Source organism: Vicia villosa, linkage group LG1, assembly GCF_029867415.1.
Source record: "Vicia villosa cultivar HV-30 ecotype Madison, WI linkage group LG1, Vvil1.0, whole genome shotgun sequence".
Taxonomy (NCBI): Eukaryota; Viridiplantae; Streptophyta; class Magnoliopsida; order Fabales; family Fabaceae; genus Vicia; species Vicia villosa.
Genome location: NC_081180.1, coordinates 93,137,003 through 93,164,977, shown reverse-complemented (window position 1 = coordinate 93,164,977; position 27,975 = coordinate 93,137,003). Strand labels below are relative to the sequence as shown.

The 27,975-nt window shown below is 35.4% G+C and overlaps 1 protein-coding gene and 1 pseudogene across 1 annotated transcript; one reads left to right on the top strand and one right to left on the bottom strand.

Annotated features, from left to right (window-relative positions):
* The first annotated feature begins 4,124 nt into the window (after positions 1 to 4,124).
* On the top strand, positions 4,125 to 6,383 carry LOC131643548 (remorin-like). Its single transcript, XM_058913797.1, has 5 exons — positions 4,125 to 4,489; positions 5,068 to 5,118; positions 5,278 to 5,365; positions 5,836 to 5,917; positions 6,008 to 6,383. Exons 1-5 carry the CDS (start codon positions 4,291 to 4,293, stop codon positions 6,200 to 6,202), a joined length of 615 nt encoding a protein of 204 aa, XP_058769780.1. The 5' UTR covers positions 4,125 to 4,290; the 3' UTR covers positions 6,203 to 6,383.
* Positions 6,384 to 6,491: 108 nt separating this feature from the next.
* LOC131649338 (transcription factor MYB17-like) lies at positions 6,492 to 8,770 on the bottom strand (annotated as a pseudogene).
* Positions 8,771 to 27,975: the final 19,205 nt, after the last annotated feature.

Sequence of the window (27,975 nt, the reverse complement as noted above, 5' to 3'; positions counted from 1 at the left end):
ATTCCTATGCACCTACGATCCCCATATGTGTATGGACATTAATAATGTTCTCTTGAAGACCACTTTTTCCATCAAACATCACTAGAGGGGGTGGCTTAAACTTTTATAGGACTAGGGAGTCCCTGATTTCGACAACGAAGGGTTAGGGATCCATAACCTCCATGTCCTCCTGTTGATTTCCATCCTATTGTTATTGTTTCTAAATGTTCTAAACCCTTCTTTGCATGTTTAATTCTGGATACTTAGATCTTCTACATCAGCCTGTATCTCCGCTTTGGCCTCTTGGTCACCAGTACTGGATGAAATCCTAGTGGCCATCATTTTGAAACACGGGAAGATTAATCAAAAGCTCTTGAAAGAGTGTGGTTCATGAACATTTTACCATACCACACAGTGGATGTTAACTATACTTGTTCTGAGTACAACAGTAGTGACTTTGGCTATCATATGCCAAATAAATGGTCTTTGAATTAGTGATGTGTAAAAAAGTGATAAATAAGACCTAGTATGCAAGATATGTATATATAGTCATTTATAACCTAGCGAAACACACAGAGTCTTGAAGTTTCAATATCGGGTAAAACTCACATAACTCTTCTCTATTTGAATGTGTTGTGGACAACTCATCAACAAAGATGTAGTAAGAAATGACTTGCGAGGCACGTAGAACCGTAGGTTATAATCTTCGTTATGACTTACATGATCTTACTCCATTAAGGATGGTGTTGGTGAAGGATAGAAAAACACTTAGAAAGATGGGGTTTGAATAAGTGTGACTTCAAAAACTTGTAAGATAAAAACAATGAACACAATTATTTTTATCCTGGTTCGTTGTTAACGAAACTACTCCAGTCCACCCCCTTAGAGTGATTTACCTCAATTGAGGATTTAATCCACTAATCCAACTGATTACAATGGTTATCCACTTAGAAAACTTCTAAGTCTTCTAGAGTATACAGATCACAACTTGATCACTCTAGGAAATTCTCCACTTAGAAACCTTCTAAGTCTTCTTGAGTCTACAGATCACAACTTGATCACTCTAGGAACCTTTTACAAACAATGTAAAATAATGTTTACAAGAGTAAGATTGCTTCTAATAAAGCTATAATCACAACAGTGATATTTCTCTTAAGTTCTAAGCTTAACACTCACTAAAATATTACAAGAGTTTGTGAGGTTGAAGATGAAGTTCGTGAGTTTTGATTTTGACAGCGTTTCAGTATTTTGCACAATTGTTCTACTTTGCTTCTGATCAGAACTTCTATTTATAGGCGCTGAGAGGAAATGACCGTTGGGAGCATTTAATGCTTTGCGTGAATAGTACAACTTTGCATTTAATGTTTCACACTTTTGTCAACTACCTCGAGCCTTGCTTTTCTTGCTTTTACTGACTTTGCCTTTTGTAGCTTTTAACGTTCCTTTTGTCCGTCAGAGATTAGACTTAGTAGCCTGTCATCTTGTACTATCTTCTGGACTCAGATTTGTAGAATAACAACGTTTGAATTTCATAGTCAACAGCTTGGTGCAAAGCATCTTCTTGTCTTCTGACTTTGAAGAGCTTAAGCGTGATACCATTCAGAACTTCAGAGTTTCTGCTTCTGAATTCGTTCTTCTGATGCTTTCAGTTCATGTTCTGATTCTGCTTGACCATCTTCTGATGTCTTGCCAGAGCATGTTCTGATGTAGCCATCCAGAACCTTCTGAGTCAGTTGCTTCTGAGCGCTGATCTGTGCATACTCTTTATGTATTTCCTGAAATGGAAAATGCAAATGATTAGAGTACCACATTATCTTATACAAAATTCATATATAATGTTATCATCAAAACACAGAATATTGATCAGAACAAATCTTGTTCTAACAGTTGAATGACTGATCACTAAGGATATAGTAAAACATGGTGAATATGCATCAATGCTAAACATGTGTATCATATCACTGATTCTCGTTTAAATCCTCTATATGTATCTCACATGGTTTGAAATGAGTGGATCGAGATTGCCAATCAAACATGGTTTAGGCCCATTATTTCATTTTGGTCCAATATAATTTAATATTTATAAAAACTTATTAGTTTTAAAAGACCACTAATTTTATTAATGTTGGTATGTAGGACTGTTTAAAAAAAATCATAAACTGAATCTATCTGCCGAATTGAATTGAACTCAAGTTAAAATAACTAAATCGTTATGTTTGTTTAGTGAATCAAACTATATTGCACAAACGGTTCTAGAACTAAAACAAAACTGAAATCGAACCAAAACTCAAAATTAAGAAATACTAAAAACAAGTTTTTAAGTTTTTTTTTTTTTATAAAAATAACTTAACAATTTCATTCTTTTAATAAATGATTCGGTTTGAAAAAAATTAACTTCTAACAATTCAGATTTTCAATTTTCAAAATAGTATATCAAACTAGTGATTTTAATTCAATTCAATTCTAAATAAATTAAACTGATTTGATTTAATTTAAATAATTTTTATTATAATTTAATTAAGTTTAATTCGGATCTCTCACCAAACTATACCATGAATACTCCTGATTGTCATCGATACAAATTTCTCTTTGGACAGCACATCGGAAGGATGGACCCTATAGATGCAAGTGGCATTGAAAGGGATACCAGCAGGGCCCATGTCAAAAGATTCATTTGTTTTTCTCAAAATAGGAATTAAAGAATCTTTTGTAAATATTATACAACATAGAATGAGTAAAAGAAAAACATACAGCTATATATATATATATATATATATATATATATATATATATATATATATATATATATATATATATATTGCAAGAAAAAGTGTGAGAAGAGACAAAACAACAAATTAGTTTATAAATTTAACTTCTCTTTCTTTATCGCACATTTGAGATACTGTTTACTGTAAAAATTTTTTTTGAGAAAACATAAAATAGAGGTTATATTCTTACATGGTTGAGTCAAATATCTTTCTCTATGACAAAATCTAGTATAATATTTTAATTTCATCAATTTTTGTTAATGTGTCATTTAAAGGGAGATCACTAATACATACTATATTTGGTTGAGTATGTGTCACTCATCAATTTAATATCAGACATCTTTTTATATTAATTAAATTTAAAATAATCTAAATTTTAAATGAATTTTATTACACAAACCCGAGACAAAAATATATTTTTTCTAAAAACGTGTAAGAGTAAACATCGAAGAAATCTTTATAATTACTTAAATTAATTTATCAATATCTTGTAGGGACAAAATTATATTTAGTTAAACAGAAAAAAAACATTAAGTTCCGTAAACGAAACCGATAACTTTTACTCTTTCATTGCTTGTTAGACATATGCTCTCTTTCGAGTTCCTCATTTATGAAAAAAAATATATCATTGTATCAAATTAATAACAGTCACTCTAATATATAATATAAAAAAGTTGTTTTTAAATAATCAATATAATAAATTTAATAAAAAGTAAATATTTTAATAAATATCAAAAACAATTTTTAACTAAAAAAATCAGAAAGATTTATTTTTGTTTGACCGAGGATATAAACATTCATATTTTTAATAAAATTAATTTTTTATATTAATTAAAATATAAAATATATTCATTAAATCAATTTAGTTGGTAGATATATTCGATTGTAATACCCTAAATATGTCACACAAAAAATAAAAATTAATTTTTAAGTCAATTGATAAAAATCAATATGATTATTTAAATTTAAATTTAATCTAAAAATTGACCATGAATTTCTAGAAATTATTGTCATTCTATTTTCACTATGGATAAAAAAATATTAATATTATTCTTTTCGTTTTCAATGAGTGATTCAGCTCATCATTTTTATTATATTAAATTAATAATAAAATATTCTTTTATTTTATAATATATTAAAATATTTATTTTTAAAATTAATTAAATAATGAATATATAAATTTATATAGTAAATAAAATATAAACATTGACCGTGAATTTCTAGAAATTATTTTCACTTTGACTATGGACAAAAAAATAATATTAGTAGAAGATATTTTAATTGTTGCTATCCATCGCTATTGATGCGCTGTGCCAACGCACAAGAGTACCTACCAACAAACCCTACCCAGCTAAGATATACTTTAAGAATTTGTAGATAATTATTAAGCAGTAACATAACAGTTACCTTTCTTTTCTTCAACCATAATATCTCAACAACTCTATCCCCCATTCCATTCCAACACTTACTTACTCTTTAATTTTGTTACGAAATATAATTCGCCAAAATTCGTTACAACTAACCTCACTTTGTGGTAGCAAAAATGACAGATCAAGAGCAACCAAAAAAGATTGAAACTGAATCAACAATATCTAATCCTTTATCAGCACCACCACGAAAGGAAGAAGCTGCTGAGGAGAAAGCTGTAATTCCACAACCTGATCATCTAGATCATAACCCTCCTCATCCTCCTCCTCCTGTTGTTGATGATTCCAAAGCTCTTGTTGTAGCTCAGACTCAGAGTATGACACTCTTATCAATCTTTTTTTTCTTTTCCTTCTTTATTATAAAATCAAATTCATTATCTGCTTTCAATTAAGTGCTTATGTTTTATAATTTATCTATATATTTTTCGTTGTTTTTTAGCGTGTCTTATGGTAATTTTGATGTAAACGAACACTTTCCAGCTTTTATATATAAGAGAAACAGCTGAGTCCTGCTGTTAAAATATTCTGCAATTTTAACGGCTAAATTGAATTTTAACCTCTAATTTTTGGATTTTCTTTGTCTTCTACTGTATGTTTTCTTTACAATTTTAATTTTTTTTGTAAATTATTTTAAATTTTAGGGAATATTTTAATTCTGACATGCTTTATTATTTTGTGATTTTTGTTTCTCAGTCTTTTTTATAAGTTTTTGTTTTGCTGGAATTTTTGTTTTGATTGTTCAATTGAGAAGAGTTATATCTTCAATTTGCTGTGTTTACCAACCAACTTCATGTTAATTAAGATTTTGGCGTTCAAATAAAGATCATTTTTTGCATATTGAAGGGGGAAAAGAAACACTAATATCATTGTGTTGTTAATTTGGTTACTTGCAGAGACTGATGAAGCTGCTGAAGAGAAGCCACAAGAGGGCTCTATCAACCGAGGTATGTCCCTTCTCATTGTTATGCCTCTGTTTTTAATTTATTTTATTGACACTTGTGATTACGGTTAATTGTTTTTTTTTAATTTTATAATTATTAGATTCTTCCCTTTAGAGGCGTTTCATATGTTAACATTACAAGCTATGATATTTCATTCTTCAGATGCGGTGCTTGAAAGAGTTGCAACAGAAAAGAGGCTGTCACTAGTCAGAGCATGGGAAGAAAGTGAAAAGTCAAAAGCAGAGAACAAGTAAGAAGAGCTTGCACCATTTATTGCTTTTTTCATACTTTAAGTGCTTTTTTTAGTTCTGTCAAACTTTTAGGACATTTCGTTGACTGGCCAATGCCATAACTAATAAGGAAGCAATGCAGATGGGGAAAAAGAAGTTTTGCATAAAACATGAAAAAGCTTGTTGAAGAACTTATGCAAAATAAGTTGAAATGAGATTACAAACATGTCTTATGAGTAACTTATGCCAGGGAATAAACTGAAATAAGTTAAGCCAAACAATCTTAAGTCATTGCAATAGCTAGCCTTATAATAAAATATCAAATTGCCTAGAAATTTAATACCAGCTCAAATAGGTATCAGCTATTTGTTTTGCCAAGTTAAGCTTATTACCATAACATCACATATTCATGTTATTTTATCAGTTAATGACTTGTCTCTGAGTTATTCAACAAGCTTTGCTTATTAATTTAAATGAATATAATGAGCAGGGCTCAGAGAAAACTCTCAACCATTACAGCATGGGAGAACAGTAAGAAAGCTGCAACAGAAGCTGAATTGAGAAAACTTGAGGTAAGAGCTTACTTTTACAAGCTTATAACATGACATTGAATGTGATAAAATGTGGAAAAACAAATAATTTAAACTTTTCACTGTGAATAGGAACAACTTGAGAGGAAAAAGGGTGAATATGCAGAGAAAATGAAGAACAAAATAGCATTACTTCACAAGAAAGCTGAAGAAAAGAGGGCCGTGATTGAGGCCAAGAAAGGGGAAGAGTTACTCAAAGCAGAGGAGGTGGCTGCAAAATACAGGGCAACTGGAACAGCTCCAAAGAAACTCTTTGGTTTATTCTAAGGCTACAATCCTCAAAAGCCTGATAAAAAAAATTATGTGTTGTTTTATTCATATATACTTTCTTCATGTGTGGTTTGGTTTCCTTTTTAGTCTATGTTAATTTATTCTGTGTGCATAGTGATATATATTGGCTTGTATATATCCATTACTTTGGAATAAAGATAATTTAATTCTTCTTCAACTTGTGCAATATAAGATTCTGGTAGCTTTAGACAACTAATCCATTTCAGTTACATCAAATTCAATTCAAATCCATGTAACCAAAATACACATTTGAGTATTTGCCTTGGTGATGCATTTACAAAAATGAAGATAACATAAAAGGCAAAGATACCTAACTATTCTATCATATATCAAAGTTGATAAATAAAAGGCAAAGATAACTAACTATTCTATCATATATATAATTATATATGGAGGAGAGTAATCTTAGTCATATCTACCATCAAGGAGATTCAAGAAATTGTCAGTGTGTCCCAAGAATTCTATATCATCAGGCATATGTAACAGGTGCTTTAGTGCAGAATCAGAAGTATCAAGAAATTCATAATTTCCTGAATCTGAACCAGCTCTATTGTCGCCAAGCTTTGGTTTATAGCTATTTGTTTGTTCACGAGGCCTATTTTGTTCTTGATTCATGTTGTCAATTTCAAGCTTTGGTGTTGTTGACACTTTAAGGCTTAGCTTATGCTTTTGAGTGTTTTTCACCTGAGACGAGACATCAGAACATGACTCGTCTAACACTGTCGATGATAGTGATGAAGCCGATGCTTGTGAGACTAGACTTTGGGACACCAATTCTTCCTTTCCCTTGATCTTCCGAAACGGCTGACCCACATCAGAATTCCAAAGTTTAAGAAAGTAATCTGAACATGTTGTTTTCGATGTAGAGCCTGAATAGTGCAATGTGGATTCAATTGACAACCTTGCCTCGGCCCCAACCCTCGCACTTTCCCATTGAACCATGTGGCGCGTAGATGGAGCATTCGACTGGACATTACTATCAGGAATAAGACAAGGATGTTTTTCCCCTAGTGACTGAAGGACACGCTTCTTTAGATGTGTGTTGCAGTAGTTCTTAATTTCGTTGTTTGTTCTTCCTAGTAGCTGGGATGCTATAGCAGCCCACCTAAATTATTGCATAGTTTCCAGTTACATGACAAGTGAATGCAATATCACAAGTAGATATCAATGCAACAACCATGTTGCAACACATTTACTAGGAAGCTTATGAGTGGAGTGAAGCTTTTGGAACAAGATGAGATGATATCTTGCATATATGTGAATGTTGAACAAAATGAAGAAATGGAGCAGTGAGGTACCTGTTGCCAAGCATGGCATGAAGTTGCATAATAGTAGTTTCTTCTTCATTAGTAAATGGACCGCGCTTGATGCCAGGACGAAGATAGTTTATCCATCAAAAGCCGACAACTCTTTCCACATCTTAAGAGATCTAGTTGTAAACTGTTGTGAAAATTGATACCGTAAACAAAGTATAAACAATTTCTTTGTGATCAAGAAACACACAAGGGTAGAAGAGATAATAAAATAAGAAGAACACAATAAGGATTGGTTATAACTGGTATTCTTTCCTTTCTCCTTAAAACAAGATTACAAGTTACAAGAATAACAAATAACCCTCTCACCCTAAATTAAGATTTGCAGTCTGCAATGATGAGAGACTAGTATGCTATTTAAAATAAAACCTAACATACTAAACTAATGGGCTTTTTCACAAATATCCATTACAAACCAACTTAGAGTACAAGTTAACTTAAACAATTGGACATAACAAACAGATGCAATTCAAAATACTAACAACCCTAGCATTTCAACACCCACATACTAGAACTCACTTCGACTACAGTATGTAGGTCTCCGACACAGTCTCTGTCGAACCAGAAGCTACCCTTCGACACACTAGAGTTCGATCCAATTCTAAAAAATCTTCACCTTGGAACAAACTCTATAAAATCAAGGAACAAACTAGCTTTCTTCATGCAGCTTTTTCAACTGCATACAGAGGAAAAACTTGCAACTCGACAATGTCTTGGTGATCATATCAACAACATTGTGATCTGTTGAAACCTTCAGCATTTGGACTTCTCCACGCTCGATTACTTCTCTGACGAAATGCAACCTGATGTGCTTAGTTCGCTCATGATATACTGATTTCTTCGACATGTGTATTGCACTTTGACTTTCACATTTAACAGTGATACCTCGACCTTGAAGTTTCAGTTCCTTCGCAAAACCATCAAGCCACAATGCTTCTTTCACAACTTCAGTGAGAGCAATATACTCCGTCTTAGTGGTTGATAAAGCGACAACCTTCTGAAGTGTTGCTTTCCAACTAATTGCAGTGCCAAACATAGTGAAAACATATCCAGAAATAGATTTGATTGAATCCATACAACCTGCATAATAAGAGTCGACATATCTTTCGATTACTGCTTTACTATCTTCACCCAAGGCTCTCCCATAAATTAGGACCTTATTCAGAGACCCATTTATGTACCTTAAAATCCATTTCAATGCTTGCAAGTGACACTTTCCAGGATTTGCCATGTACCTGCTTACAAGACTTACTGCATATGCTATGTCGGGTCTAGTACAGACCATAACATACATCAAAGAACCTACTATATTAACATATGGAATACTATTCATATAAGCTCTTTCGACATCAGTACTGGGGTAGTGATCAACACTCAACTTGAATTGAGGGTTTGTTGGAATCACAACAGGCTTTGAATTCGACATACCAAAATTTTCGAGAATCTTCTATAGATATGTCTCTTGAGATAAGCATAATTTCAACTGCTTTCTATCTCTTTGAATGTCAATTCCAAGAATCCTGGATGCAGCTCCCAGATCCTTCATATCGAATTCCTTATCGAGTTCAGCCTTCACCTTCTTTACATCTTCGACATTGTTGCTTGCTATGAGAATATCATCCACATAAAGCAAAAAAATAATAAGTGAATTACCAGGTAGAAATCTGAAGTAAACGCAATGGTCGAGTTGACTTCTAATGAAACTTATGCGTGCCATGAACCTGTCGAATTTCCTATTCCACTATCGAGGAGATTGTTTCAGTCCATATAAAGATCTCTTTAGCTTGCACACATAATCTTCCTTCCCCTTTTCGACATACCCTTCAGAACGCAGTCTTCACATCCATCTATTCCAGTTCAAGATCGAACTGTGTCACTGTGGCAAGCAACATTCGAATGGACCTATGCTTCACAACAGGAGAAAACACGTCATTGAAGTCGACACCTTCTTTCTGAGTGAAACCCCTTGCGACCAACCTTGCCTTGTATATTTTCGACGCCACTCCTTCGATTCCTTCCTCAACTTTGAAAATCCATTTACAGTTGACTAACCTGACTCCAGCATGTTTCTTGATCAGTTCCCAGGTGTGATTATCAAGAAGAGATTTCATCTCATTATTCATGGCCTTCAACCATTCAGTCTTATTTCGAATCCTCATAACTTCCTTATAGTCTCTAGGTTCTTCGTCTAAAACCTCACTTGCAGAGATTAAGGCATAAGCTATAAGATCTGCATACCGGTTTACGGTGATTTCCGGTAAACAACCGCTAGTCTTCCAAACTATAATAAATATGATTTGGTTACTCGCAGGATCGACTAGATTGTTCCTAGGACATAGTCAAACAAAAGGTTTATTGATGTGATTTGGTTCATACCTGTTTGTTTTGATTTCAAGAAACTTATGTTCAAATGGTTAATCGTTCGATACAATGCTAATTGCATAAGTTAGTGTAATTTCGAAATATCAATCATAATAAGAGAAAACATGTAAATTGCGAAATTGTAAATTGCAAGGAAATTAAAGTACATGGAAATTAAATGACTTTGAAAGTAAAGGCATAAACAGGAAAAGAGAAGTAAAGAAATTAAAAGACATTTGATAAAAGTAAATACACATGTATTCAAATTGATGGTGTCATACGTACATTTCTCAGCGAACTCTTTCTCTTAACACTTGATACTTGAGCGATATGTGAGTAATTTGTACAAAATGAACACACGAAATGCTATCATTAAGACTCCTATTTATACTAAATTCGACCCTAACGGTCGTACAATAATCTAATGCCACGTTATCCACGAGAACCCTGGGGACGCCGTCTGTCGATGTGCAGTTTACGGAAACCGTTTCGCAATTCAAATCTTCCTGCTCGAGTCCTTTTCGACGCGTGGCAGTATAGCTATATTCGAAATTGACGCGGAAATACACTAAGCTTCAGTACTTCATGCAATTTTCCGCGAATTGTCTAAGTCTTGGCAAAAAGTGCCTTTTGTGCTAGCATTAACACTCCTCTCTTTCGTTCCAACTTAGACATTTCTCTTGAAACATGGCCGTCAGTAGCCATTCTTAAATCTTCAAAGATGGTCTTCAGTAACCATCATTCTTCGAAATCAAGCTTTCGAAGGTTAATCTTCCCAAACGAAATCTCGAGCCAACAAATTGCCCCCAATAAATGCCTGTTTCGATAAACGAAAGAAATAGGCGTTTCTTGTCACGATGGGATTTCGTTTTGCTTTCTTAGAGTCCCAAGACTAATAATTGACGTCATAATCAATTAAAACTCTACTTCCAAAACGTCTTATCACTTTCAGAAACGTCTTCTCAACAGTTGCGTTCCCACGTTTTGACCTTACTTTATGATCATTACTCCTACATCCTAGGAATAAAGTTGGTGACTGTTCGACCGCCGTTGGATTAAATCAACACTTGCCGCGTGTCCTCCAGTTTTTACCTAAAAGGTTTGAAAGGGTTCCCGTTAAACCTTTAAATACCTAGTCTCTTCTTTTCTTTTTCCTTTTAGTTCCATTCAAACTTTCTCCAGAAAACAACGTGCTCACTTTCTTCAAACTTCCTTCTCAAATCAACATTTTTCAATGGCGTCTTCTTCAAATGCTCTCCAACCAATTCTGAAGCTTCAGAAACCTACACAATTGGGGAATCAGGAATACATACCCAAACCGAATACTGCAGAAGAACACGCTATTTACGCTTCTCAGGTAATTATCCCTTTTGAACTTTCTGAAAAGACTTGTGCTTTCATGGGCCCATTATCAGGAGAAAACAGTTCATCAGATAAATTCTTTCCTGCGTATTATAAAACTAGGCCTCTGGTGAGCAAGATAAAAATAGATGACAAAGGTAATCCCATCTCAGAAGATGTTAACCCTACAGGAGAAGCTTTGACTACGCCTCCCTTAGTCTTAGAGAAAATTAGGTTAGATTATGTAACCAATTTTGTAAGGGTTTTTAGGTCAATCCCTTTAGCAAAAGATCCAGAACTATACTATTCTTGGTTGAACAAAGTAGAGAAACAAAAGGCCTCTTTCTGGCAAGAATTAGGGATTTACGACCTCATTCAGTTGTCTAAAACTGGTTTAGAGTATAACCAAACCATGTTAGTAGCGTCCATCCATTTCTGGGACGCTTCTCATAATACTTTTCATCTCCCATGCGGAATGATTACTCCAACCCTTTTCGATGTAGCTGCCATCACAGGGCTTCGACCAATTGGTGAAACTTTTGACCCTAATGTCTCGGATGTTGATACCATCAATTTTAATGAAGCCACAGTTACTTATACTGCTTTCATCCAGCAATACCATGATCAGACAAATGCTGAAGTCTCTGACGTAGAACATATTGCTTTCCTGGCACTATGGCTTTCGAGATGTGTTTTCTTCTCTCGATCCATACAAGTAGCAAAAAGATATCTATGCATGGCTAATCAATTACACGATGGAAAGAAACTGAACCTGAGCGAATTAATTCTAGGATTTCTTTACGAAAACCTTAGTGAAGCCGTAGACCTTGTAAAGACTTACACAACAGGATCTCTTCTTTTCGCTGGTCCCTTCTGGTTATTACAACTATGGCTTAATGCCACTTTCGAGGCTCACCTTCCATTCCGGGGCATTGTTAACGAAGAGCTTCCAGAAATCAAAGATCGAACTGTCGAAGGGACTCGATTGGCCTTGGTGACCCCAAAAGAAGAGACTGGGAAACTTCGTGAACATTTTTTAGCATATATAATGATGTTTTCTAAACGTTACCAGTTCAGTTCTTCAATGGCCCCATTTGTACGAAGAATTGTGGGTCCTGAGTGGTTTACTCGAGAGTTTCCTGTAACATCTCCGGAACATCAAGCTGAGTCTCTGGCTATTTGGGAAGCTTTTCTTATCCCAAGGTTATTCTATTATCGCCTTCGACCTTCCAAAGGTCAATATATCCTCGTTTGCTATCAGCCAAATCTCGTGTCAAGACAGTTTGGCTTGGTCCAAATGAAACCCAAGTGCTTGTATGACAAAAGGAACCACATGTGCTTCCGCACCTTATACCTAACCGAAGAGGAATGTGAAGCGAAGATAGCCAAATATACTGATATTTTCAAACTTGCACCTATCTCTTTTGTACCTGCTTTCTATACCACACCAGATTTTCAACAATGGTGGTCAGATTATTATACCACACACATCTATGATGTCGAAGGCCTTACTCGAGAACTAACTGAAGCTTTTGCTGCTGTGCAGGATAAATTCCGCAAAGGTACTTCAACTCATATTAAAGAAATCCAAGCCTTTCAAAAGTTCTTTGAAACTATCTACAGGCCTGATGACCTTAGTTGGACCGTTCGCGAAGCTGCTGTTACTTTACGTGAAAAGTTTTCTGCAAAACTGGATAAGTTAAAATTGCCCCCTTCTGTTCGACCAGAACTACGTTATGAAGTGGCATTTAAACTTAATCCTCCAAAATTCCCTCCACTACCAAGTGCTGATTTTGGTGTGGCTTTAAGTCCTCCTTTCCCAGACTGGTTCGTGTGTGGGAATGCTCTCAAAATTCTTCAAGAGAGTACCAAAAAACGCGCTGAACGAGTGGTCCCGACTAAGCATACCCTGGATACTTTCAAAGGGCATCTTCATATAGATCTTAAACACGTTCGTGTCTTGACTCCAATACCCGAAGGTTTGGGTTTAGTTAATTTTAGATTGACTTTTCTATCCCTTATTAAGATAATAATTTCCATCTTTGTTACAGCTGTTGCTCACAAGAGAAAGGGTAAAACCATTCCTGTGCAGAAAGATTCTGAGGCCTCGAAGAGCAAGAAACCAAGTGAGAGTGACTCTGTCACAACTGACGCGAAACCCACGATACACACGTCCTTCAAACTCCAATTTTGCACGTCTTTCGGATAATGCTCATTTTCTTTTCTAATGTATTTTGTTTCCTTCAGAGTTCGAAGCCTCCGACATCTTCGAAGCGAAAGGCTCTTCCAACTGCTACTCCAGATGCGGCTTCAGATGGGGACGATAAATCTCCCCCTCGTACCAGACAAGGGTCCAAAAAGAGACAAAAGGTTACCACTCCTGTGGGCAAAGGGAAAAAACCTGGATCTTCGAAGATTACCTCTTCGAGTGATAAAACGCCTTCTGAAGAATCACCTTTGAAAGCCACTAGTAACGCTCTAGTGATGGAAAGCCATAATTCAAGTCCAGCCACTAATGCAGCTAAGGTATCTGGGTCTTTACAACATAATCATTTCTATGAATTTTATTTCGAATGATTAAGTTAACGTCACCTTATGATTTCAGGATGATATTGGAACCACTACGTCTGACTTCAACTCTTTCAATGCTGCAATTGACCTTGGTAATCCCCAAAGTGAGCCAAGAAGTCTCTTGCTTAAATCACATAATTCTCCTGCAACTCTCGCACTATCATTACCCATATTTTCTCATTTTGCAGATTCCTCTCAGCACATCTCTCATGTACTTTCACCAGTCCTTGAAGATGTCACTCCTCTTGCCACTTTCAATACTGCATCTCCTATTGAAGTAAGCCATTCGACTGATGATTCTCCTCCTATTCGCAAAGACACATGTATGGGTGAGGAGGGTCAATTCCTAGGCAAAGATAATGCAGCGATACCATCGATTGGGAGTGAGGACACCGTATCTGATCAAGGTGTCGAAGAGGAAACCTCCAAGTTAGTCGAAACTGACCCCTGTGGAAACTCAAATTTCAACACTGTCGTTATTCCTAAAACTACTCCACCCATACCTACTCCTTCAGAATTGGAGCAACTTAAACAAACTGATCCTCTCAGCTTTCTCAAAACCATGATGACCATGGATAGTACTTCAATTCTCACGTCTGAAGCTTCTCCCACTATTCAGACCAAATCTGGAGACAAAGAGGATATCTCCAGCCTCCTTCATCAAATAAGAGAAAAATTCTTCGAAACGAACCTCGTCGAATTCTTAAGCAAGGATTCCATGAAATGTCATGGCTTGAAGCAACTCTTGAAAAAGGTGGATTTACTCCTGGTTCCGAAAGAGGTTTCAGATGTGATTGTACTCCTGGGCTCATTACTCGACCAGCTTCAGGCCAACATTCTTCGACAGAACAAGGTTAATGAACAGCTTGCTGCAAAAATGGCCTCTCATAGTTCGTCATGGAAAGCTGTCACTGAGGCAACCAACAAGGGTGACGCTCTTAGGATGGAGCGTCTGAAGAAACAAGAAGAATATGATGAGTGTGAGAAAAATATAAAATCTTGGAAGCAAGAGATTAAGAAACTTGAAGAGAAGATACAAGAAGCCGAGTCTCGCCAAGCAACTATTCAACAATCCAATGATCTGAAGATAGCTGAAGTAGCACGGCTGGGTATCCAACACTTCGAAGCTACGCAGAAATTGGTGCCAGAGATCGAAGAGTTAAAGAGGCAACGAGCATTACTCGAGCTTAATATGTCTTCGTGGGAGGCTCAATATTCAAAGATCAAAGATAGCCTTCCCAAGGATTTTAATTAATTGTCTTCGAGCTTTGTATTTTTCTTTATAGCACCGATCCTTTGTTTTGTAATCGTTCCTTTTCAGAATATATGCAAACTTGTCTTTTTATGTATTCCCATTTTACTCTGAAATGATCAATGGTAAATGTTTGGCCATACTTCAAAATATTGCCAACATCTTCTTTTCTAACGCCACAGTAATCTTAATAAATGCCTCACGTGGCTCGATTACCCTTCGCAACCCTAGACTTGACGTTTCTCCTTCCCTTAGCCGTAATCATCATTATTTGCTGACGTCATTTCTTCTTAAACGTCTCTTTAAGACGTGCGTGCATCAGTTTTATGATTACATTCCAACTTCCAAGGGCGGGAAATGGCGGTGATCATAACTTCCCTCTGAAACACCAAATGCAGTCTAATCAATCATTTAAAACCAAAAACGTTTCCTTACCGTTCCTCTTGTCTATATAAAGGGTTAGTGTCCCTTTCTTCTCTTCACACTCTTTTTACCCCTTCATTTCAGAACTCTCTTCTTCCTTCTCGCGCTCTTTTCCACTTCAAACTTTTCAACTCTTAGCATGGCACTCAACAACAACCTAACCTATGCTAACATTGGAACTTTCATCAAAAAAGAGTTCAAACCTTGCCCAGAAGAATTCATCAGGCATCACATCAGCCTTCGTGCCCTTTTCCAGAATCAGGAGATGGGTTTTTACCTATCAATCCTAGAAGGAAATGTCTATCCTAAGATGCTTGCTGACTTCTGGATGTTTGCGTACCTACGCATTGATCCTGAAGGAAGAACTACTATAGTTTCTAACATTCGAGGGGCTGATATATCTATCACACCTTCCACCATCTCTGATTTGTTGCGCTGCAGTAACACTGGAGCAACCTTTGATGATAACAGTTTCACCATGACCACTTCTGTTCTATTGGCGAGTCTCATGGAGAATGATCCTTACACTGCCAAACTGCTTAGGATTTGGCATCAACTTCTAGTGGGTAACTTCTATCCACGAAGCTGTGATGAAAACCAGATTATGGTGGAGGACTTGGAGTTCCTCTCCTGTGCTTTGCGAGGGGAGAAGATCAACTTTCCATTGTTGATCTTCAGACGGCTTGTGGAAACTGTTGCTTTAACTTCCTCTCGCGAGGGTACAGTCAGCTGCCTTCCTTTTGGGAGGTTTTTATCTTATTTGTTCCTCAGGAAAGGTGTGGTGCGAAGGATGCGGGACTCGGGTCGTATGAACATGTTCGAAGCAGAGGGTCTTCACCCGCTATCTTTGGAAGATTTAGACCAGAGGGTGAACTAGAGGATAGTTCCTTTTTAAGTTCTTTTCTTTTTGCTGCTCCACTTTTGTAATCTTTGATGTCCTATATGGACCAAAGTCGTTTGTACTCTTCGCTTTTCAATTAATGAAGATCTTTTTCCGTGTTTTTATTTATAAATGCTTCCTAGTCACAGAGCCATTTTGGCGCAAATTTGACCATTTTGGCTTACGTAGTGTTACTTAAATATCTACGTTTTGGCAATCTTTACTTCGTGCATGCTTGGTTTGTATCTCTTTAGATACTTCCCATTTACCCTTAAGATCCTACGATCTTCTGCTAATTCTTCTATCTCGTAAGCATTATTTGAAAATACTTTCAAGATTCGAAAAGGACCTTCCCAGTGTGGGGACCATTTCCCCAAAGCTTGGTTCTTTCGATCTATAGGTAAAATAACTTTCCACACTAGGTCATTATTAATAAACGTTTTACCTTTCACCCTTTTGTTGTATGCTCTGGATACCCTTTCTTTCTGTCTCTTTATCATCTCCAAGGCTCGAAGTCTATCTTCGTCCAAGTCAACGAGTTCGTTCATCATCATCTCCCAGTACATGTTAGGGGAAATTTTTGCTTGTCTTTGTATCCGGACTGATTGCAAGTATATTTCAACTGGGAGCACCGCATCATGTCCGAATGTCAATTGAAAAGGTGTAGTGTTCGTAGCTTCTTTAGGAGATGTTCGACAAGCCCAAAATGCTTGGTCCAAAGTTTTGTGCCAACTTTTAGGTTTTTTCCCTACATGTTTCTTTATGAGACCAATTATGATTTTGTTCGCTGCTTCGACTTGTCCATTTGCCTGAGCATAGTAAGGTGTAGAGGTAAACAACTTGAAGCCTATCTCCTTAGCGAAGTCTTGCATTTTTCGTCCAGTAAACACTGATCCTTGATCTGTGGTTATACTTTCTGGGATCCCAAATCTGTATATAATATGTTTTTGAATAAACTCGATCATGGTTTCTTGATCAACATTCGCAAGTGGTATAGCTTCGACCCATTTTGTAAAATAGTCGATTCCTACTAAAATATACCTTTGACCTCTAGATGATTTGGGATGAATTTCTCCAATTAGGTCTAACGCCCATCCTCTAAAGGGCCAAGGCTTTATTATTGAACTTAGTTCATTTGCGGGAGCATGTTGAATACGTGCATGTTCTTGGCATTCTTGACACCCTTTGGCAAACTCTATGCAGTCTTTTAACATGGAAGGCCAATACATCCCGTATCAAAATAAAAGCCACTTCATTTTGTGCCCCGCTTGGTGGGCACCACATGCTCCGCTATGGACGTTCGAGAGAGCTAAGTAAGCTTCCGTTTCTCCCAAACACTTTAGCAATACTCCCTCAGGAGTCTTTTTGAACAACTCATTTCCCATCAGAAAGTATGATAGGGCACGATATTTTACCTTTCTATCAGTGTCTGAAGAAGGGTCCTTCAAATAATTCACAATTGGACTTCTCCAGTCTGTGTCTGCCAACGAGTCTATGTTCAAAACTTCAAATTCTTCTTTGTTAGCAAACCCGATTTGTGAGTTTTCCAAATCACTTGGCGAAAGTTTCGTAGCCATTGCTCTGCCTCTTACTTGGATTAATTCCTTGAATTTGTTTTTCAACACCCTGTATCTTGAGGCTAGTTGTGCCAAATCATTTGCTTCCTGATTTTGCAACCTTGGGACATGGTTCAGATCCATAAATTCGAATTTTTTAAGCAACCTATTTACTATGATAAAGTACATGATCAAATTTTCTTTGATGCACTTGTACTCTTTCATCAATTGTTTAATCACCAATTCGGAGTCTCCTTTAATTTCTTTGATGCACTTGTACTCTTTCGTCAAATTTTCTATATTTCGAATTTGTCGGACAATTGGATCTTCTTCTTGGTGGGTTGATTGGTTATTCCTTCGTCTTTCTTGTGGGACTCCCAAAAAATCCGCCATTCGTCCCAATTGTGATGATAACCTTTGGTATGTTTCTGCGCTATCCTGGCTAGACCTAGTAATGCTTGTTACTATTGGATCGAAGATGGTTCCTAACTCTCTAGCAAGGAGTCCTACCATGTCCTGGTTACTTGCATCCATTTCTTGTCGGAATGCTGCTTGAGTAGTCGTGGTCATAGGGGGAATCTGAGTCGACGTACCAATATTGTGTGCGCTTCGTCCTACTGAACCCACGTTCGGTGAAAACGCCGCTGGGTTGGTTGTAGTGTATGTAGGTCCTGCTCCTCGTAGTCCTGCCATATACGAATATGGCATCCCGTATTGCATATTTGGTCTCTAACCATCTACAGTGAATGAAGGCCCTGGAGTGGAAAAATGACTTGCAGCGTTCGTCGATACGGGTGGTATCTCGCTTGCACTTACAGACAGAGGAGCGGCAGTCGATACTGAAATGGGGATAGTCCCAGTTGTTATGGAAGTATTTCCGACCATGGTTTGCGAACTACCCGCTGGCTCAGATCCTGTCGAAACCGGTATGGCCTGCGCTCCTTGAGTGGATGTCGAAACATTCGCCGCGTTTGACGCTGCTGTTCCTGATCCTTGTGGGGGATTTTCTTCGCCCCCTGCACTGGTCGTTACGACCATTTTCTTGTTGTACCTTCGTTTAGGAACTGGTTTTGCACTATTGGTTAATTTACCGTTCCTAAGGTTCATACAAGGTCTTGACAATTTCTAGACAAAACAAAACAATCAATTAATAACACTTAGTTTGACACTGTCCCACTGGGCGTGCCAATTTGTTTACGGTGATTTCCGGTAAACAACCGCTAGTCTTCCAAACTATAATAAATATGATTTGGTTACTCGCAGGATCGACTAGATTGATCCTAGGACATAGTCAAACAAAAGATTTATTGATGTGATTTGGTTCATACCTGTTTGTTTTGATTTCAAGAAACTTATGTTCAAATGGTTAATCGTTCGATACAATGCTAATTGCATAAGTTAGTGTAATTTCGAAATATCAATCGTAATAAGAGAAAACATGTAAATTGCGAAATTGTAAATTGCAAGGAAATTAAAGTACATGGAAATTAAATGACTTTGAAAGTAAAGGCATAAACAGGAAAATAGAAGTAAAGAAATTAAAAGACATTTGATAAAAGTAAATACACATGTATTCAAATTGATGGTGTCATACGTACATTTCTCAGCGAACTCTTTCTCTTAACACTTGATACTTGAGCGATATGTGAGTAATTTGTACAAAATGAACACACGAAATCCTATCATTAAGACTCCTATTTATACTAAATTCGACCCTAACGGTCGTACAATAATCTAATGCCACGTTATCCACGAGAACCCTGGGGACGCCATCTGTCGATGTGCAGTTTACGGAAACCGTTTCGCAATTCAAATCTTCCCGCTCGAGTCCTTTTCGACGCGTGGCAGTATAGCTATATTCGAAATTGACGCGGAAATACACTAAGCTTCAGTACTTCATGCAATTTTCCGCGAATTGTCTAAGTCTTGGCAAAAAGTGCCTTTTGTGCTAGCATTAACACTCCTCTCTTTCGTTCCAACTTAGACATTTCTCTTGAAACATGGCCGTCAGTAGCCATTCTTAAATCTTCAAAGATGGTCTTCAGTAACCATCATTCTTCGAACTCAAGCTTTCGAAGGTTAATCTTCCCAAACGAAATCTCCAGCCAACAATACCCAAGTCTCTGTTGTGTATAAAACTTAAACTAACTATCTCTATTTATATTACAACTCCAATTATATTTTGTTCCTATTATTCGATGTGGGACTAGGATGAATATACTATTTAACCTTACAAATCCTCCCTTCATCCAAAGTGTCACATATCTTCACTTTGTCTTCATTTTCAAAATGATCATCATAACTTAGCCACATTTCTAAAATTATCACTCTTCAATTTTTTTGTCTTTTTCTCGCTAGATTTTATTTTACTCGATCAAAACCTTAGCTCTAGTACCACTTGTTGGGAAAATAACAAAAAAAGTAACTTTCTATGCTTGCGGAAGCATACCCATAAAAGAAGAAAAGAAGAAAAAAATTTCAAAACTAAAACTCAAAATTATAATTCAACTTCTAATTTTACATTGACAAAATTAAAAACCCTCTCATGTAATTGCAATTTTTAAGGAGAAATATGCAAACCTTTCAAACTGCAATTTTTAATGAGAAAATTGCAAACCCTCTCTCAATTTTAACTTTTGAACGCAAAAATTGCAAACCCTCTCCCTATAGCAAAAATTGCAAACCCTCTGTCAATTGCAATTTTTAACGAAAAAATAGAAAACCCTCTCAACAAACTATTTTTTAACGGAAAAATAGAAAACCCTCTCAACAAACTATTTTACCCCACCTTTAGAAACACAACTACTCAAATCCCCAAAACACCCAAAAGACTACACTTTGCTGTTGTTTATAAAACTTTAACTAACTATCACGATTGATATTATTACTCCAATTCTATTTTCTTTCAACTATCCGATGTGGGACTTGGATGAATATTTTATTAAACACAACACGTATACTTTCTCCCGCGATCCAAAGCCACTGGATTATTCTAAGAAGGTTATATAACTAATTCATAGATCCAAAGCCACTGGATTATTCTAAGAAAGTTATATAACTAATTCATTCTAATTTATATATTTGTTATGTGTTAGTATAACCTATCATCTTATATAATAATATATTTACATTTTCCAGGTTATTCTTTAAGTGGAAGATTTTGGATATACACCTGAGACGTATATTCAATCAGAACTACTCCATGCACCGGTGATCGCGTGTATTAAGTGGACTGTCACTTTAAACAACTTAAGAAAGGTAAAGATTTAAATTTGGGATGTGTGAGAGGCCAAAATGGTGGTTAAACTGGTTTAATGTGTTTAATTTTTATTTTCTAACAAATAAAATTCATCTATCTAATGTATTTTTTGATAAATTTTAAAACCTGCAGGATAATCTTTACTGCAGCCCCGTTAAAGATTCAAAACTCAGACCTCGTTGCTGTTATCATTCCATAGTAATGACTAGTTATGAGAGCCAGAAGATTAGGAAGGAATATGTTCCGTATTGAATGCTAGCTATGGAAAAATTAAACATGGTTAAAAATGGTGTGACGCTGACTATGGAAAAATTAACAGAATATGATACAAAGGAAAAATTAGCAGAACAGGATAAAAAGGAAGATCTCTCATCGATGATTCGTTTGCTATCTACAAAATTTATGTTCCACATTAGTGGACATAATAAATATAGTGGTACATTCCTAGTGGGAGTTAATAATGGGAATTACTTTAATAAACTATTCCTAGACTTATTAAAGAATTGATAGACTATTCATGCAAACAATTTGTCTTTCTAATTTAGTATTTAGTTGAAATATAAATATTCTCTCTCTCAATTTCAACTTTTGAATGGAAAAATTGCAAATCCACCCTCAATTGCTATTTTTGGACAGAAAAACTGCAAACCCTTTCAATAAACTATTTTTGAACGGAAAATAGAAAACCCTCTCAACAAATTATTTTTGAACGAAAAAATAAAAATAAAAAACCCTCTCTACAAACTATTTTTGAACGAAAAAATAAAAAACCTCTTTCTTCTGAATTAGTATACATTCTTCTGCGATCAAAAGTCACCGGATTATTTTAAGAAGGTTTATAACTTATCCTTTCTAATTTACACATTTTGTTATATAATAGTATAACATATCATCTTAGATAATAATAAATTTAAGGATATATACCTGATTTCCAAGTTATTCTTAAAATGAAAGATTTAAGATATGTACCTAATGCAAATTACTTTAAAAAAAATTTATTTTTGAAAGGTTGACTTTTGACAACAAGTCAACCATGAAAAGTTCACTTATTAAATAATTCATAAACTATTCCTTTAAACAATTTGTCTTGAACGGAAAAATTACAAACCAAAATTACAAACCATCTCTCCATTGCAACTTTTGAACGAAAAATTATAAACCCACTCTAAATTGCAATTTTTGGACTGAAAAATGCAAATCAACAAACTATTTTTGAACGGAAAAATAGAAATCCATCTCAACAAAAATATAAAACCTTCTCAACAAACTATTTTACCCTCACTTTATCTCTATTTATATTATTACTCCAATTCTATTTTCTTCCTACTATCTGATGTGGGACTTGGATGAATATACTATTTAACCCAACAAATATACATTCTTCCACGATCCAAAGCTACTAGATTATTTTAGAAAGGTTATATAACTAATCGTTTCTAATTTATATATTTTTTATGTATTAGTATAACATATCATCTTAGATAATGATATATTTACATTTTCCAGGTTATTCTTAAAGTGGAAGATTTTGGATATATACCAGAGACGTATATTCAATCAGAACTACTCCATGCACCGGTGATCGCGTATATCAAGTGGATTGACCCTTTAAACAACTTAAGAAAGCTAAAGATTTAATTTTGGGATGTGTGAGAGACCATATGGTGGTGAAACTGGTTTTATGTGTTTAATTTATATTTTCTAACAAATCAAATTCATCTATTCAATGTATTTTTTGATAAATATAAAACCCGCAAAGTAATATTTACTGCGGCCCCGTTAGAGAAATTAACAGAGTAGGATACAAAGGAAGATCTATCATCGATGAGTTGTTTGCTATATACAAAATATAGCGGTACATTCCTAGTGGGCGTTGATAAGAGTTTTTTCTCGACTGTTGCTTATGATGCAAGTTGCTTTAAAATTCTTTATTAAATTATCACTTTTGAAAAGTTGACTTTTGTCTACAAGTCAACCATGGAAGACGCCAAAATTGCAAACCCTCAATCAATTGCAATTTCAAATTTTCAAACCCTCACTCAATTGCAATTTTTGGACGGAACAAAGTATTTTTCACCGGAAAAATAAAAAACCTTCTCAACAAATTATTATTGAATGAAAAATAGAAAATCCTCTCAACAAACTCTTTTACCCCACCTTTAGAAACACAACTATCCAAATCTCCAATACACCCAATTCTAATTTATATAAAACTTAAACGAACCATCTCTATTTGTATTATTACTCCAATTCTATTTTCTTTCTACTATCCGATGTGGGACTTGGATGAATATACTATTTAACCCAACACGTATACATTCTCAAGCGATCCAAAGCCGCTAGATTATTTTAGAAAGGTTATATAACTAATCCATTCAAATGTATATATTTGTTATTTATTAGTGTAACATATCATCTTAGATAATAATATATTTACATTTTCCAGGTTATTCTTAAAGTGGAAGATTTTGGTTATATACTTGAGACGTATATTCAATGAGAACTACTCCATGCACCGGTGATCGCGTCAATCAAGTTGACATACACTTTAAACAGATTACAACTGGTAAAGATTTAAATTTGGGATGTGTGAGAGACCAAAATGGTGATGAAACTGGTTTTATTTGTTTACTTTTTATTTTCTTACAAGTCAAATTCCACAATCTAATGTATTTTTTGATAAATTTTAAAACCTGCAGGGTAATGTTTGTTGCGGCCCCGTTAGAGATTCAGAACTAGGATCTCATTGTCGTTATCATGCCATAGTAATTACTAGTTACAAGAGCTAGAAGATCATAAAGGAATATGTTTTGTATTGGATGCTATAAACCTTTAAATAAATATGGATTGAGTTTTATGTTGTTTCATAGAATAGACAGGAGCGTGTTGAAGATGAGCCATTGGTTCGTGTCAAGGAGTGGCTCAGCCATCATAATATGGATAACTTTGATGTGTTTGACTTTGCCTATAATTTTTCAAACATGTCAATGGTACCCACCTTTATCCCAAGACTATTTAGGTTATAGTTTTGGCTATCCATTTTTGTTCCTATTGTCCTCATCAAATATAATGTCCAATGTGCTGCAATTTTCAACCCTTTCATTACTTTGATACAATTATATCAATTTGATTGGTTCTTCAGAGATCTTGGACAATGACAACATTGTCCAGGAAGGTGTGCTATCAAGAAAAGCTAACAACTACTTTATTAATAAGAGCAGGGTTAGTGTCATACCCCAAAATTTGCTCATACTATTTCCTCTTGTACAAGTTCAAATCAATACACAAAGCTCATAGACACATCCTCCTATACAAAGGCTCTGAACTAGGGTTTGACTTATTCAAAGGGAAATCAGTGAACCAATAGCTCCAAAGCATCTCATATGGCTCAATATATCCCACATCATCTCCATGACAAGTATCAAGTCTCATCTCAAAGGATTGGGCACTCAATTGTTCAGAAAGTCAACAGTCGACTAGGATGACCTAAAAGTCAACCGGGGTCAAAGCAAAGTCAAAACTCCTGATTTTTTTGTCAAGATCCTCATATTGAAGTATCATTCACCATTTGATCAAGTATTGATCATGGTTCATCAAGGAAAGATCAAAAATCAACAATTCAAAAAGTTTCTAAATTAGGGTTTTCATAGGAGAAAGTCAACTGAACTTTGACCAGCCATAAATCCCACATGGAACATTAGAAATTCCCCATCCATAGCTCAATTTGAAGGAAATTGAATTCTCTACACTTTTGTCTCTCACAAGCCAAGGCCAGAAATGCACCATTTGGAAGATATGAGCCAAAACATTACAGGTCCTTTTAAAGGATCGCAAAAAGTCACTTTTTCTCAAAGCTCATAATTTGAACATGGTAGACTCAATTGAGATGAAACCAAAAGGGTCATCTAAATGACACTCTAAGCTTTCTAAAATGGTCAAGAACACTTTCATAGAGTTAAAATTGGAAGAGATACACATGGCGGAAGTTGAGCAATTTTCAAAGAAACGCATGGGAACCTAATGGGCCAATCTTAGACTTTTAAGCTGATGAACCTAATATTTGGACTTCAAACACAACCATGACTTAAAAAAGGACCTCTAAATCCATCACCTTAGTTTTATGATGTTTATTTATATTTATTTTGAATTTTATTCATTTAAGTATTAAATAAATAATGTAAAAAGTAAATTAAAGGGATTAAAACATATGACTTTGGCCTTGGATTATATTTAAAGCCCAAATAACATTCCTTGGGATTCAATAATCGTGAGATATGGATTATGGCCAAAATTGGAAAGATTTAAAAATCAATTCAATCAAAATTCAATGTCAAGATTAAATTGGATTTGCTGCATAACTTTTAACCTAAAATCAATCCTTATAAGTATCAAGATTGATTCAGAGGGGTTTTTCGTTTTTTGGCCACAGCAGAAACCCTAATCAAGAGCAAAAGAAAAACGTGAAGGGAGATGAAATTACAGTCAGAGTTTTAGAGAATTCCAGGTCATTCTAAGCATCAAGAACGATTCATTGTTGACTTCTGAAGCTATTGAGATAATCACCACCGATTAAAACGCCCAGAATTGCAAGAACAAAGCCACGGTTTGCCAACCTTTAACTCAGTTTCGTTTTCATTGATTCATCATATATAAATGCATTTTGTTCGTATATTGTTGATCCTCGTGGAATTTCGAACGTGCCTGGGCTATTAATTCTGGATTTTCGTTCTTAAATCGCGATATGCCATTGTTGGCAATTAGGGTTTCGTTTTGGGGTTCTCTTGATACAAGGACAATTAGGGCAAATTAAGGGTTCTATCGTAATCGTACGAGCAAGGCGAGTTTATCCATAGCTCTATTTTTTTTTTTTTTTTTGTTTCGCGTTTGTATGGTGGTTACATGAATGCACAGGTATTATATGTATGGGCTTTCGCAGCTGATCTATAAAAAGCGCTATAAAATGTATGTATGCAGGTTTGAGGTTAGAGATGACTATGTGTCACCATGCTATTGGACCGTTTAAAATCGCGCGCTTTTCCTTTTGGTCTGTTTCTAGATTTTGTATTTGTATTGCCTTTTCCATTCCGTTAACAGAGAACACATATGGAGGGAGTGGCTGAGGCGTTTCACTGGTGACAAAGAGGGCGTGGGTTCGAACCCTGTCCCTACAAATTTCTCTTTTATTTCGTGATATAGCGAATGATTCAGTGCGCGCGACCTGCAATGGTTCACCACGCGTCCTCATCTAACAGCCATGGGATCCAACACTCCTTCAATCCAACGAGCATGGACATGCACATGCACCATGGATCTCCAACCATATGCAGCATGGGATCAGCTAAGTTCTTTCTCTCAATTTCATTTTATTTATTTTATTTCTTTTCCTTTATTTATATATTACTTATACTTTTTATTTTCAAAATTTCTTTGTTTAATAAAAATTGTTATTAGTTTTCTGTTTTTACAATAACATAAAAAAATAGAAGATTTATTTAAATAATTTTTATTTAATTCAAATGATTAACTTAATCTAAATTGCTTAAATTATTTAATAAACCATAACTTATTTTTAATTGATCAAAATATATTAATGTTAGATATTTAATTGAGACTTGTGTTTTTCGCCGACCTAATTAATTAGGTTAAAAAACCAATAATTAATTGGATTTATTCTATTAACCAAGGTTAACTTGTGCCTTAATCGATCATTCTCTACACTGAAAATATTCTTTTTTTTCTATGCCTTTTCAGGGTTACTATTCAAATACCGTCCGACTACGCGCCACGTTAAAAGAACGAAGCTAAGTTCTAAACCTTTCTTTTATTATTATTTATTTTATGTGATTAGGGTTTAGTCTCCTCGTCAATGGAACTCCTCCTACACTTACTTCTTTTTCTATTGTCAATGTTTCAATGGTCAGAGTTCATGCTACCTCCAATTATCAACCTTCAAAAACCCGAAGCTAAGTATTCGACTCTGAAATTCAAAATCTATTTTATTTTCTTTTATTAGGGTTTGCTTTTTTTTAAATGAATATTGCCTACATTCAATTTTTCTGCCTCTGCCTTGCCTCTTTTCAGGGTTAACCTTAAGACATCCCCCGACTATCAACCACGTCAGATCAAATGCAAAAAGCTAAGTGCCCTTCATTTATTTGCTCATTTCAATTTATTGTCTCAACCTTCTTATTTTAGGGTTAGAGATGTTCGCCTTTGAATTAGTCATACACTCACCCAATTTTGTTATTTATTTGCCTTTTCAGGGTTTATGAACTGCCAAGGCTACAAGTTTGGTAACCCTAAACCTTATTTTATTTTATGGCTTTTATTATTACTTATGTCAAACCCTGTTGGGATCCGCTGGTTACAATTTCCCGCCCCCTTTATTGCTTTATATTATTATATATTGCGTGGTTAGTAATCTTAGGGAGTGCAAGCCTTAAACTGAATTAGAATAACTAATTAAAAGATAAATATCTGAATATAATCACGTGATTGTTGCACACACGCACGCTTTTGGGTAACCCTCTTTGTTGCCTGTTGCCTTGTTGCCTTGTGTTTTTTTTTTTTTGCAGAATAAGCCAAGTCCCTCGAATACGAGGATACCTCAGCCATGTTGCCTCGATAAAAAGGTCATGACCCTAAATGATGCTGCCTTCGATACACAAATGACCTCGACCCTCGGAAGTTGCCTACGGAAAAAGGCTGAGGTATCTTCTGGCTGCCTACGAAAAGGCTTATTCTGATCCTTACCTTAGACTACCTGCCCTTCTATGGCATGGGACAGTCTTAT

Bases quoted from the DNA above. Each gene is read 5' to 3' on its own strand.
- LOC131643548 (XM_058913797.1), top strand. From the start codon at position 4,291: ATGACAGATCAAGAGCAACCAAAAAAGATTGAAACTGAATCAACAATA. The intron at 5,366-5,835 runs GTAAGAAGAGCT...TATAATGAGCAG, and splicing joins AAGTCAAAAGCAGAGAACAA to GGCTCAGAGAAAACTCTCAA. The intron at 5,918-6,007 runs GTAAGAGCTTAC...CACTGTGAATAG, and splicing joins CTGAATTGAGAAAACTTGAG to GAACAACTTGAGAGGAAAAA.